This window comes from Stenella coeruleoalba (genome assembly GCF_951394435.1).
Source record: "Stenella coeruleoalba genome assembly, chromosome: 2".
NCBI classification, from domain to species: Eukaryota; Metazoa; Chordata; class Mammalia; order Artiodactyla; family Delphinidae; genus Stenella; species Stenella coeruleoalba.
Genome location: NC_137147.1, coordinates 163074863 through 163089755, shown reverse-complemented (window position 1 = coordinate 163089755; position 14893 = coordinate 163074863). Strand labels below are relative to the sequence as shown.

At 46.9% G+C, this 14893-nt stretch overlaps 1 protein-coding gene across 2 annotated transcripts in view; it reads right to left on the bottom strand.

Moving 5' to 3' along the window:
* The window catches only part of CAMK1D (calcium/calmodulin dependent protein kinase ID), a 417502-nt gene that overhangs the window by 239636 nt on the left and 162973 nt on the right, over positions 1-14893 (bottom strand). For both annotated transcript variants that reach the window (XM_079912676.1, XM_079912678.1), the window contains exon 2: positions 13629-13760. In XM_079912676.1, the coding sequence (XP_079768802.1) occupies positions 13629-13760 (132 nt within the window). The remainder of the gene's footprint in view (positions 1-13628; positions 13761-14893) is intronic.

Genomic DNA, 14893 nt, shown 5'->3' with positions numbered 1-14893 from the left:
GGCATATTTCTTGTGTAAGTAGTTTTTGCAGAACAAAATTACCACTCAGAAGTTTGTACTATACTGCTTGACACTGTGGTCTTTATAAAGAAACAAAACCTCTCATTCTAAATTATTTTTTTAAAGAGGAATATCTTTTTGGAAAAATTACATTGACTGAAGAATAATACCAGACTGAATAATAATAATAACTTAATGACTGTCCCCTCACCACCTATATGAGCTAAAGCATCCAAGTCTGTGTAGTGAAATTCTGTGTCACTTAATTAAATGATGATGTTTTGGAAAGTGAAACCACTTGCCATATTCCTCCAGGTAATTATACCAATAAACAACTTTTTATTTCAGCTTTATTGAGATGTAAGTGACCAGAAGCAACTTCTGCATGGATAGTGTTCATGAGTTAAATTTAGCTTACTGACCTACTCCTACAAGCTTCATAAGGTTTTAAGAAAAAAAAAAAAGGCACTCCAAACCAAAAAAAAAAAAAAGGGAAACACAAAGGGAAGGAAGGAAGGGAGGAAGGGAGATGGCAGGAGGGAGGGAGGGAGGGACTCGCTCTGGGTAGAAGAACAAGTTAATCCAAGTTTCAACCATTCTACTTACATCTTTAAAGAATACCTGAGTAAAAGCAGGTGTGGGAGTTTCTAGGGCTCACTGACAATGTGCTGTGTTCTGAATCCAAGAGAAAAGGGGACCTTTACTGAGTTAAACAGAAAGATGCGCTCACAAACGGATTTGCCTCCCAAGTTTTAACGTTCTACAAGATATTGCTAACATTCAACCCAAGACTGGGCACTACCTGAATTTTTACTCTGCCATCCCTTTGGGTCACCTCCCAGGGGCTGTATCAAGCAGCTCTAGAATCAAGGTTGGATGTGTGGAAATACAATTCACACCAACCACCTCAACTCGACCCAGGGAAGCAGTGGTTTTAAAGAAGTAGCGACATTATCCCTTACTCTCCAGCAAGGAGACTCACCAGAAAGGATATCTAATGCTGAGTAAATACTTCTTTCTGTAAGTTTACTTTTTATACCTAGAAAAAGTTACCTACTGATGTATAAAAACTTGCCATTGAGGAAAATTCTGTGGCTTTCTGAACTGGTGGGCTTATCCCGCCAACGGTACCTTTCCTCTGTGGTCAGCTCTTCAGCGGCCTCCCCTTCCCTGTGGCACTTACCCTGGGCCACCCGCAGGATGACCCATGTCCCTCAAACCCACTCTGATGTCCAGTCACGGTATGCAAGAAGCCACCCCTCCCTTTGTTTCTAGAACATTCCAGAAAGGTACAGCGAGGGCAAAAGGTCCAACAGAGCAAAGCGGGAACAGGAGCGGGTCCTGGGTGTTCAGCACGCCTCCCTGGCCTGTGGCCAGACAGGGTGAAAAAGGCTTCCCAGATTACGTGCCCCCTGCCCCAGCAGCACTCTGCACAGTTCCCAAATTATTCCACCGTCTGCAGCTGGCTTCTTCCTACTGCACTTCTGAGTAGTGGTATCGTCATTCTATGGCCAAGAAGCTGGCACAAAGGACCAAGGTCCTCAAACACACCTGAAATGGGAAGGAAGTATTCCTAGTGGTTCATCTTTAACACAGGCTCTGAGCTCCTTTCTAGCAAATTCCAGAGAACCAGAGACAGCTGGAGGCAGAACACAAGAGCAATCACGGCAGCCTGCGGCATCAGTGCATCACCACCAAGGAGGGGAGGCAGAAAGAACAGCACATCTAACTGAAATCAGCAGGCGGTTCTGGAACCAGATCCAATGTCCCACACTGGAATCTGGCCACGCTACCGGGGCAGGGTCTTTAGTCCTTGCCAGACATACCACGGGGCTCTTTTTTTTTAAATAAATTTATTTATTTTATTTATTTTATTCTTGGCTGCATTGTGTCTTCGTTGCTGCGCACAGGCTTCCTCTAGTTGCGGCAAGCGGGGGCTACTCTTGGTTGCGGTGCGCAGGCTTCTCATTGCAGTGGCTTCTCTTATTGTGGAGCACAGGCTCTAGGCACGCGGGCTTCAGCAGTCGTGGCACACAGGCTCAGCAGTTGTGGCTCGGGGGCTCTAGAGCGCAGGCTCAGTAGTTGTGGCGCATGGGCTTAGCTGCTCCGCGGCATGTGGGATCCTCCCAGACCAGGGCTCGAACCCGTGTCCCCGGCATTGGCAGGTGGATTCTTAACCACTGCGCCACCAAGGAAGCCCACCACGGGGCTCTTAAAGATGAGGAAGAGTCACTTGCTTGCACTCTACCAAAGGATGCTCTACAAGAGGGCCAGCGTGGTTATGTGGAAAGAGCTCTGAACGAGGAGGCCAGAAACCATCGCTCTGGCAGCACATCCGCGTAAGTCAGCTCTGTGACCTTGGGCCACTCACTTAACTTCTCTGGACCTGTTTCTCCATCTGGAGGTCAAGAGAACTGGACCAAGATCTCTAAGTTCTCTAAGATCTTCCAGTTCTAATGCCCGGTGACTCTCATGTTAGGGAAGCAGACAGTAAGACAAAGAGAGCAGCAGCTTTCAGAGTTTTTTTTCAGCCAGAGAAACAGTCAAGCTAATGCATTCCTAACAACTCTGCAACCACGCCGGGCATGAGCACCGTGGCACCTTCTCCGCTGGATGAGGGCAGCCACCTCCCTGCGGCTGCTCCCACGGGGAGGCCATACTTGTGTGATGTGATTTCCAGGAAGGCACCTCCTCCCCATTCCCGCTGTCTAGCAAGATGTCCCCCGTACACATAGTAATAACTAAACAGCAAACATTTGGAGAGCTCACATAACATGCCAGGCACTGTTCTAAGTGCTTTGCGTGCATCGGCTCTTTAATCCCTACGAGAAATATGTGAGGTAAGTACCAACAATATCCCCATTTTCCTGATTTTTCTTCCGGCCACACGGCGCGGCTTGTGGGATCTTAGTTCTCCAACCAGGGATCGAACCCGGGTCCCCCCGCCCCTCCCCAGCAGTGAAAGCGCCGAGTACTAACCAATGAGCGGCCAGGAAGTTCCCCCCATTTTCCTGATGATGGAGGCAAAGAGTTGAAGTCATTTGCCCAAGGTCACACAGCTTCTAAGTGGTATAGTCAGATGAAATCTCAGGCAGGCAGGTTCTCAGGTCTTCACCCATATTTTACACTGCCCCTCTGATGGCAGGATAAGATAGACAGAGATTATTTTCCTTCACTATTAATGAGCACCCCCATGCAGTGGGCTGTTGTCTACATCAAGAGTATGTGGCCCTGCCTTAAACAACGTGGAAACACCAGACGGATCAAATCATGATGGAAAAGACAGACAGACCCGGGTCTGACTTCCTGCTCTATCTACTTACGTGGTCTCCAGAAATTTCTTATTTAAGTCCCAGCTCAACTGTAAAACGTGAATAATAATAGACACTTCAGAGGTTGACTGTGAGGATTACAGAAAACAAGGCTCCTAGAAGTCCCAGCTAGTTTCTAAATTATGACAAAGTGAGAATAAGTATATTTAAAGTCTCAAAGGGTAGCTACAAATGGCTCTAATTTTCAGGTTCTGGTTTTAGCGTTATCAGTCTATTAATTTAATTAATTGACATCTATTTCAATTAAACTATTTAGCATCTACTGACACCTATTATCTATTGAAATCTATTGCCATCTATTTCTTACTATTTGTTGGGAGTCGTGAGACATTTTTTTTTTTTTTTTTGGCCACGTGGCTTGTTGGCTCTTAGCTCTCCGACCAGGGACCGAACCCAGGCCCTCGGCACTGAAAGCGTAGAGTCCTAACCACTGGACCGCCAGGGAATTTCCGGGAGTCATAAGACGTCTGATTCCTACAGGCTGTTTCTAGATTGAACGAAGTTCCCATAACAGTCTCCTAACAGAAGGGCAGGCTGTGGACCCTAAAAGATGGGGAACAGCTCCATAAGTGAGACTCTGCTGTCTCCCTAGCTCCATCACTCACTCAAAATTATACCCTCTGCACCTCAGTTTCTCCTTCCACAAAATGGATACAATTTCTGCTCTTACCTCTTCCGCCAACATATTCTGAGCTCTTACAATAGCATGATGAGAGTGGTAATGCCTAACATTTACATAATCCCTAACACTGGAGCATTTCAATGTAATTTAAAAAGGCTTTTCATATGCCTTATGATCTTATTTAGGCACCCAGACAGCAGATTTTTGACAGCCTTGAGGGTATATTGATTAAATTAAGCAAAAAGAATTTTTTGCTCTTCAGTGGAAAGATATAAAAAAACTGAAATGTATTTTAAAATGTGTATATACATACGTGTATGTACATATGTGTCTACATATATGTGCATCTGTTCCCATTTATGCACATATACACACATATAAATGGATGCATTTAGCGCATCAGTTCTGTAGCCTTCAACAAGGACGAAAACACCGCAGCCATCACACCACTGTATTTGTTTACAAATATCCTTGCCTGTGTTTGGATTCCCCAATGATACCTACCTCATATCTGAATCCTATAGTCAACCCTATTTTTAAAATATTTATAAAAGAAAAATGTAAATGGCTAAAAAAATGAATATTAAATCCCATTTACCAAATTCCATATATATCACTATTTTAGAAAAGATTTCTTTCACTGTATATTTCCTAAAAACTTCAGACCAATCACCTAAGACTCTGACCTCAATTTTTTTTTTCTTCTTTTTTTGTTTTTGCGGTACACGGGCCTCTCACTGTTGTGGCCTCTCCCGTTGCGGAGCACAGGCTCCGGATGCGCAGGCTCAGTGGCCATGGCTCACGGGCCCAGCCGCTCCGCGGCATGTGGGATCCTACCGGACCAGGGCACGAACCCGTGTCCCCTGCATCGGCAGGCGGACTCTCAACCACTGCTCCACCAGGGAAGCCCTGACCTCAATTTTTAAGCTGACTTTCAGGACAAAAGTCAGTGATGTGGCTTTAAAATGGTAAGTTTTTAAACCACCCAAGGATAACCCTGGACTTCAAATATGTAAAATAAAATCTATTCACCAAATTTTATAGAGTTTAAACTAGATAATGAGTCATAAATAAAACTTCACTGAAATCACTTATCTACCCATATAAACAATGCCAAAACCATGTCGAAAATAGAACTGACACAACCTAAAGTTTAACAGAAAAGAAACAGTGAACCTTTGGGGTATATTTATTTCTTTTTCTGTATTTGCCATCCTGGTCTATCCTAGGACTCCTTGTACTTAATCTTTCATGCTGTGAAATACCCTCCAATATAAGGCTATTCTGATTTTTTTGAAATATCAGACAAGAAATATATATACATATACACACACACATATATATACATATATATTCACATACACATAAAGAGATATATACAGATACAGATATCAACTCACACACATCTGTTGGAATCATTTAAATAAAATTTATATAAATCATTAGCTAAGTAAGTTTACTGAAGAAGGGAGAAAACATTTGCCAAGATATATTATTAGAGGAAATTAAACCACCAACCATCCACACAAGGGCTGAACTGCCCAAACACAGAACCAGATTAGCTGACAGAGAGCTAGCAAACGGAAATAAGCATGTAAATAACTAACACTAACACAATGTTTCTTCAACTACTCTAAATATCTACAGAGTAATACATACAGTATAAAAGGTGGTAGGAACAGCCAGACTGGATGAAGTCAGCCTTGTTGTTATAGGAGAATCATCTTCGCCTCTGCCTCGTTTTCCAGGATGCTCCCTGCCCCCATTGGCTGATGGACCTGTGTGCGCTGGGTCATGAAAGCCCACTAGAAGTCAGCAGAGATTTCTTCCTCGCCCTAATCTCTATTGAGTCAGCTCCTGAGCCCAGTGTTTCTAACTCCGTATTATCACCTGAATCTCCTCCACCCACTCCTCCCCTCCATGCTCCCCACCATGCCTTTAGCTCAGGGCTGGACTCAGGAAATCCACAGGAAGCGGACCTCACAGTCAGAGTCAGGAGCGACAGAGGTAAGCTTGGTGCCGTGGGGTCTCAGAGGGAAGGGCCCCCACCCCCAGCAGGGACAATGGAGGGGGGGAATCCTGAAGGAGGGGGCATCTCAAACTGAGGCTTAGCCTACTGTAGCAGGAAGGAGAGGGAAGGTGAGGCAGAGGCCTGAATCATCTGTGCAGCAATCATCTGTTCGTTCTGGAAGAATGAAACTGAACTTGGGGGGTGAGGAGGTGAACGCTACACAGCAAGATGGCAAAGTGGAGGGGAGGGGCTGTTTACAACGGAGCTTGGATTCCATCAAGCAGGTGACTTCCAAGAATTAAGGTGGGGAGGGTCAAATCAGACATGCATTTAAAATCTCATTTGCACAGTGTTACTGGAACAAGGCATGAAGAAAGGGAGTCAGTCTGATCATAAGAGCCACACTTCACATGATACTTGGGAAGCAGAAACCGCAGGCAGGGAGTGGCCCCAGAGGTTCACGGTCACTGGAAAGATAAGCCAACATGCCTGGTCAAACTAGTTTGAATATCCCTGTTTTGTACTAAGGGATACCACCAATTCCCTTTTCCTCCCATTCATGGCATTCCGTAAGCAATGCCCAAGAAATTGATAAAAACTCATAAAAATGCATTGATTCTGGATCTCAAATCAAATTTTAAAAATGTGGCTGGATTATCAGCTATGGACAAAGCACCATGGGAAAGCCACTTGGAAGCATCAAATGTATCCCGTTTTGGCTGTAAAGTCACGCTGGCATGAGACCAGTTTTATTTCTTATACACATGCCCACTGTTAGGATGAAGTAAACAACGACCAGCAAATAGTGGTCTGAACAAAGCGGAGTTTACAGTCAGATCCACGGGGCTCAAAGAAATGGAGAGGCCGAGGTATAGAGCGAAAGAGGAGAAAGTCCACCAAATTCAGCAAGATTCCAAGGTCAGATCTCTGGTAGGGCCAGAGGGACGAGCGTCAGCTCATGCGTGTGTCTGATGCTTTCACTGAGCCTGGTGTGAACAGGTCCAGGATGGGCTGTTGTCAATTTTCCAACAGGACTAGGGGCCTTGGGCAGATACACCCACCCGTGCATGCTCCAAGCCTGACAAGACTGTGACTTTAATCACACACACAGCACAATAACCACCACCAAATAACTTAACCGCATCCCTCAACCTGTTTTGCTCGAACTGCACATTTTTCCCAGAATTAAGGGAACTTTCAGCAAGGCTTTTCCAGGGGAGCGAAGGGTTCTAGGATCCTAACAGATAGACCTGCCTCCCTGGTTGTTATCACAGGGCCTCCAGCCATTCCTCTTCTTACTTCCTGCCTGTGTCCTTAATCCCGACACTACCTTTCCAGAGGAGAGTCTCTCCATGTTGGAACATCATCTTCCAGGCAGATCAGATCCTTCAAAAGCTGAATTGGTGCCTGAGAAACTCAAGTATCAGCTTTACCAGCTCAGCCATTTTCAGTCATTGGAAAAGTGGTTTTGTTCGCCCTGAATCGATGAATTTCTATTGATGCGTCTGTTCCTCTAACACACACAATAAACTGTCACTTGGCAGTGATTTAAAGAAGCAAACGGGCCAGGCTGCCATCAGAACAAAGCTGCAGGAGCAGAAGCAAGCCAGATTTAAATGCGTTCATTTACAGAAAAGCCTTTCTCTGAAGGCTAATACTTAATTCAAAACCAGCTGTCCTCTCCTTTGGGGGCTCAAGCTGCCTGCCTTCCCTCTAGTTAATCTGTACGAGAGAAACATGTCTGTCCAAGATAACCAGGAAATCAAACTACTGTAAGAAGTGCCCAGGCCTCTGGAGCCCGGCTCTCCCCTGGTTGAGGTGCTGACTCACGCTCCCCCCAGAAGACCCAGCCCCACCACCCTGCCGGAGATCCACCCTGACCTTGGCCTTAGCGGATCCTGGGCTTTGGCGTCTGCTGCCTTCAGCAGCCCTGACCCCCTTCAGATAGTGGCCTTGTCACTGAGTCCTGCTGACTTGACCAACCCCTACGCCAGCCTCTCCAGGCCAGGAATGGCCATCACTGCCCCTACTTCCCCTGCCACCCTCAAAAAGCCAGGTTCTCGCTCTTGAACCCAGCCAGTGGCTGGTGCCCACTCCCCACTGATCGGAGGATGGGGTCAGGTCAATTCCCCTCTCTTAGTATAAAACCCAACTCTTCAAAAGGGACCACATTTGAGTTTGCTTCTCTAAATGAAGCCTCTCACCTAAAGGAAACGTCATCTGGTGTGTGTGCGCACGTGTGTGTGCGTGTGTGTATGTAAGTGTGTGAGTGTGCGTGCGTATGCACACATGTGTGTACACATCTTTCCCTACTCCCGGACACGTGAAGAGCATCTCTACCCCGCTGGGAGGTGAGACCTTGAGGCCCTAGAGCAGCTGTTCTCAACACTAACTTGAATGCAGGTAAGAATCCCGGGATGGAGAGGGGCTGCTTTTCAAAATTTCCCAACGGCCACCATAACCTCCAATTCTAACTCAACTGGTCTAGGATGGAGCCTGGGTGTCAGGATGGTCGGAAAAGCTTCCCAGGTGATTTCAATGTGCCACCAGGGTTGAAAACCACTGCTTTAGAGAGAAGAAGGCAGAGACCGTCAGCTGAGACTCCTCAGTGTATTCAAGATGGAGAACATGCGATTTAAAAGCAATCGCTACCCAGGCTCCTCCCCCAGGGAAGATCATCTCTGTAGCCGACAAAGTAACCATTACAACAGCGTGTGGAATCCTGGTGCCATGTTTCATAAGCACAGTAACTCTTTAACCAGTCTGAGCCTCGGTTACCCCAACTGTTAGGAAAAGGGCTACTCTCAATACATCTGTCCTGTTTCTTCCATCTCCCATATTCCAGCTTTATGCATCCCCTTCATCCCCCCATTTCAATACAGACTGTCTGTATATTTGCCTTTCTACTTCTCCAAAAATACTTTATGTGTTGCCTTGAGATTGGATTTGGGTAGTGCCTGCCCTCGAAGTAAACAATACTACAGAAACGATAAACTCTATCATCCATTGCAGGGTATGTAACCCTGATGACGTGATATTCTATAATGCAGAGAACACTCCCTGCGTGGGACCTGAGCTAACCATTCCACCAGGGAAAGCTGGTGCACACACAGACCCTGCCCCTGGCCAGTCAGACAGCGTCTCTCTCTGCTACATAGTAACTGTCTACCATGAAGCCAGCCTCTTTTTATTCCCTCTGAGCTTGGTTTAATATCCACTTTCAAGGAGGAGATTCATTTTGGAACTATTTTCAGAGCAAGAAAAAAGACATCCTTAAGGATATATTAGCTACATTACTTAAATCCAATGAAATACGTAAATCTCTCACCCTGCAATAAACGCAACACGTAGGAGGGCAAGCAGTCTCCCAGATGGGCCTCCCTGGATGAAAAATAGCCTGGAAATATACAAACGACCAGGGTATATGACAGAATTTGGAATAATGCAGGCCTGTCTGGGACCCTATCTACAATGATTTAGCTGTGGAAAGTACCAAAGGATTTTTTAATATGTGTTTTCAGAAAATTTTAACATCCAGCAAGCCCAGATCACAGCTGAGCTGCTGAGCTCCAGACCTCCATGGTCAACTGGTCAACTCCACCCAGCCATTCCCAAGACCAGCATGTCTGAATCAGAACTCATCACCTGCCCTCCGGCTCCTGGATTTCTGATCTCAGCTAATGGGGTCGTTACCCACCCAGGTATCCAATCAGAAACCTGATAGTTATCCTAGAATCCACTCTCCCCTCAATCCTCCCCTCACTCTTCCTGAATCCCTAAGTCCTGGAGATTCCATTTTGCCCCTTGCATCCCAACACACACCTCCTGTTTCAATGCATTGCTTCCCCGACGCCTCCAACGGCTGCCTAACTGCTCCCCCTAGAGTGAGTCTTGCCCGCCCCCCAAGCTATCCTTCCAAGTTCAGCAACAATAATCTCTATGAAACAATCCTTCAAGGCTCCCCTCTGTCTAGCGGATAAACTGCGGTATACAGCCCCCCCGATCCAGCCTCCCCAACCTCAGGTCTCCCACACCTCGCCTTGAACCCTCCACCTGGTCCAGTGAGCTATGTGGAGTTCCCAGCACACCAGCCTGCCTCCCCATCTCCTTTCCTCTGTTTGCACTGCTCCTTCCTGGTTGGAATATCCCTCTGCCTTTCTGCCCTCAGCGAAATATATTCATTGTCCGGACCCACCTCCTCCAAGAAGCCTACCCTCACACCCCACCCCAAAGGGAAAACTGGGCAGCCCTACTCTTGAGCCCCTGGTCAGACCTCTCACACAGTATCTGCGACGTTACTGCACTTATTTAGCTCCTGGAGGGCAAGGATTGTATCTTGTCTTTTCAACCTCGGTTCCAACTGATGTGTAGGAATTTACTAAACATCAGTGAAATGAATGAATGCTTCAATGGCGGCTTCTGACAGCAGTTTCAAAACTATCTTCCTTACAACTCACATACTTTGCTTCCGGCTGCTTATAACCTGGAACGGCTTCTTACTCCGCTTATAAATCCTTCGCAGGGGACCGAAACAAGAAATCAGTACAGGGGATACAGCACCTTTTATCCCCTGAAAAATCATTTCTTTGTCTTCCATTCCTGAAAAAAGGGTCACACTTCAAGGCACGCCAACAGCAGAGAGTGAGAACTATCAAAATAAGTGATTCCCAATCCCTGGTCCTCCCTTGCTTTTATTTTTTCTTAATTTTTATTTTTTATTGAAGTATAGTTGATATATTTATTTTTTAATTGTTTTTAATTGGCCACACCGCACAGCATGCGAGATCTTAGTTCCCCCACCAGGGACTGAACCCACGTCTCACGCATCGGGAGCGTGGAGTCTTAACCACTGGACTGCCAGGGAAGTCCCCTCTCTTGCTTTTAAATGCCCTCTTGCTGGAAGTGTGTATTATTTGAATGAGGCACAGGGTGGAGACACTACTTAAAGCAGAGGGAACAAGGCATGAACGAAGACTGGCTTATGAAGTCTACACTGCTGCCCTTGCCCATGTAGATGCAAGATAACACTGAGAATAAAACTGACTTCCCCGGCTTTGTGGCTTCTAAGCCCATAAGGGAGACACATGAAAATAAAGGCACCATCCTTGACTCAGCATCCAGCAGCCCCTGTGCCCCAAGGTAGGCCCTCTGGGGAAGCTCTGAGCTCACCCAGAATCCCATCTCAAATGCCAAATATCTGCAATGTGGCTACAACTTCATACACAGCCAATATCCTCTTCTCTGAGTGCCGATTTCATATTGGAAAATGAACAATTTAAATAAATGTTTCATTAACATACTGTTTTCCGGCCGGATGCTAATGTACTTAGAGTAATTTGTTTTCCCAAATTCTCCGCCACAGAATCATTTCATGCAGTCCTCACAGGACAACCTGAAACTCTTCAGGTCCCTAAGAGACAACCTAGAAACCAACCAAACAAATAACAGAAAACCCTTGGACTTAAAAGCCATCGAGACCCACTTGTTCTAGAACACACATCACACACGCTGCAGAACAGGAAGATCCGGACCACCTCAGTGGCGCTGGGTTTGTATTGACGGCAACAAAGCACTGTTCCGAGGGCACTGTTGGTCCCCAAGACACAGAAGTGGGAGACGTGGCTTACTCAGGAAGAATGTAGAGAGTGTGACATCTTGTTCTGAGGCCCTGTAAGGCTTGTTCCCATTTTTCTTTGCTTATCTGATTCTTACTTTGTGCTGATTCCAAACCCCCCAAATCTCAAGGATACTTCTAACATCTTTCACTAATAGGAGAGCTTAAAATCTTCACAGCACAATGCTCAGATACACCCCAATCACGCAAAAGCAGGTCCCATATAAAGGTTTGTTCCCCCAAACCTTGTGAGACACGGGGGAATGGCTCGATCGTGAGGACATGGGAAGCAGCCTGGACACCACGCTAACAGGAGGCCATCTTTTGGGTGGATCCAGCCACATCAGAATGGTTCTCTGTGGCACCAGTGGGCTGGAGGCATGATTTTGATTTGATTCTGCGAAACTGTGATTTATGAGAGATATATATTTGGTCACTGAGATGACCAAAAAATATTTCTCATATATATATTTGGTCTTGTCCACAGTTCCTGACTCACGGCTCCCAAAAACCTTTGGAGTTTCCTAAGTGTTGAGAGAGCCAGAAGTTTCTTTGTTATGTGAATGAGGTGACTTTTAGAAGCACCTAAGGATGGGGGCTGGTTGCCGGGAGAACCAACCACGTGACTAGAGGGTTGGGACTTTCAGTTCCATCCCCCTGATTTCTGGGGAGGGGAGAGGGGCTGGAGGTTGAACCAATCACCAATGACCAATGATCTTTATCAATCACGACTATATAACGAAGCCTCCATAAAAAGCCCAAAGGACAAGTTTTTGTCCCTTTTTGCAGAGCTTCCACATTGGAGAACCAGAACGCTTCTGCATGCCACCGCGCTGCCCCACGGTCCAAGAGGACAGAAGCTCCCTTGTTCGGGACCCTGCCCTGTGTATCTCTTCCATCTAGCTGTTGGTTCGCATCCTTTAATATCCTTTCAGAATAATTCGGTAATCTAGTGAGTAAACGGGTTTTCCTGAGTTCTGTGAGCCATTCTAGCAAATTGATCGAACCCCAGGAGAGGGCCCTGGGAACCTCTGACTTATAACCAGTTGGTCAGAAGTACAGGTAACAATCCAAGCTTGAGACTGGAGCCTGAAGTGGGGAGCGGTCTCATGGGACTGAGCCCTTCACCTGTGCGATCTGATTCTGTCTCCGGGTAGACAGTGTCAGGACTGAGGTGAACTCTCGGACACCCTGCTGGCAACAAAGAATTGTTTGTTGGTGTGGGAAAACCCTGAGCCACACACCTTGGAATTGGGTCCAGGAACCCCATCCAGGTTCTATTACACGGGGAGCAAAATCAGACTCAGTGAAGAGGTGAAGCAGGTAACCAGTGAGCTCTGGCACTCTCTGGGTGCCAGGTGCCAGGTGTGTGGCAGAGAGCAGGAGACCCACCAAAGACTGGAAATCACACTGGTGGGGCGGGGGAGGGGGGTTACCTCCCTGGCTGTGCCACATCTGAGCTGCAAGGCGATGGACAAGTGACTTCCATTTCTGAGCTTCACCTCCTTCTTATAAAATAAAGCAACAACAACAAGAAAACAATAATAGTAACTGGGGGCAGTGGCAGTGGCAGCTACCCTTTCATTGAGCACTTACTATGCAGCAGGTGCTGAACAAACACTTGCTAAGCGCCATCTCACTTAATCCTGAGGACACCTGGGAGGATACTGTTAACTCCAGTTTATGGAGGAGGCTCAGAGCTCAGGAACCAGCCCAAGGTCACCCAGCTGCAGGGAGTGGCGGGGTCTCGGTTCAAAACCGAGTCCATCTGACTGCCATGTTCTTTGGAAAGAATAACAACCTAAATGACTGGCACAGACATTAGGAAATGCTCTATAATGTGGAAAGTGCTCTGGACGCCCTGCACGAAAGGCAGTCAGGGTTCACAAGCCCATCCCTCACTGCGGGCCAGCATCCTGGTCACCCTCTCCGACCACTGGGCAGCCAGCTCCCGGCAGCCTCCTCCCTCCTGTGGGCCAGAGGCCCGATCACCCCGGAGCATCATCCACCGGGCGGTGGGGGAAGGAGGCCGTCCCTCCTGGTACTTACTTTCTCAGGACCGCAATCTCATTCTCTATGCTGCTTTCTTTGCCCTTCAGTGCCTTCTTGGGGATACATTTCACCGCAAAGAGTTTTCCAGTTGCCTTCTCTTCAGCTAAGACCACTTCGGAAAATGCCCCGCTGTGAACAAAGAGGGAGAAAAAGAAGCGGCTTAGATTCAGGAGATCTGGGCATTCCCGACAGCTCCTCTGATCCCACTACAAGAACAATTCCCGGCATCACTGTGACTTTTTAACCAGCCACACTCCCAACCAAACTTCTTTGTGCAGAGGGTAGACAAAGGCAAGTGTGACCTCTTGCAAAGGGACACAGGAATGCCCACGTGGGTGTGGGCACCTGCCATCCTGCACAACAACCAAGCAGCAGTCACTTGGGAGCAACAGAAAAGCTCCAGAAAGGTTCCTGCAGGAAAGATCAGGTCCGTCTGAAGCTGTCAGCACCCACACCCCCAAGGAGATGAGAGGATAACACCGAAATGTCTAGATTCCTCCCAGGCCCTTTCATTCCCAAGAAAATTTCAGAGCACTTGGCAAAGCCGTAATTAATTCTCAAAGATAGGTACGGGTGTAATTAACGTGTGTGACGCATGGTACCCACACAGGTTAATTAAATTTGAAGGCCACGCAGGGCTGCAGTGGGCAGCTTGTTTCTTTTTTCAACCAAACAAATGAAAAGAAACATGATGCCCTGAGTGGGGAGAACTTCCTGCCGGAAAACAGAAATCTAACTCTGTGAGGCCACATCACCAAACTGAAAATGTAACCAGAACATTCGGGGCCAGAGATTACATTTCTTCAGAGAGGTGGTCTGCAAGCCCCAGACGCTGCATTGTCCCCCCACCTGACACCTTGTCTATTTCCAGCAGACAATGCCTGGATGCTGCTCCTGTACTGGGGCACAACTTCCCTAACAACTCAAACAAAAACAGACACCTCCACTGCCCGCTGCAGACCTCTGTAACCTGGGCTTCGTGCACGCAGGCCACGGAAAACCACCGAGTCATTCTCTATCCCTACATTTTCAGGAGTGACTCATTTCCTCTGAGACACACCAAACATGGCTTCTAAACAGTTATGACTAGAGACAAACTCTCCTACATCAAAAGAAACCACTAGAAGGACCAATGTCATCCCAATATTGGTCCCTCAGGGCCTTTGTTCTTCAGCCAACATCAAAGTGATGCCTAAGCAATGGAGGAAGGGATAAAGAAGATGTGGTACATATATACAATGGAATATTACTCAGCCATAAAA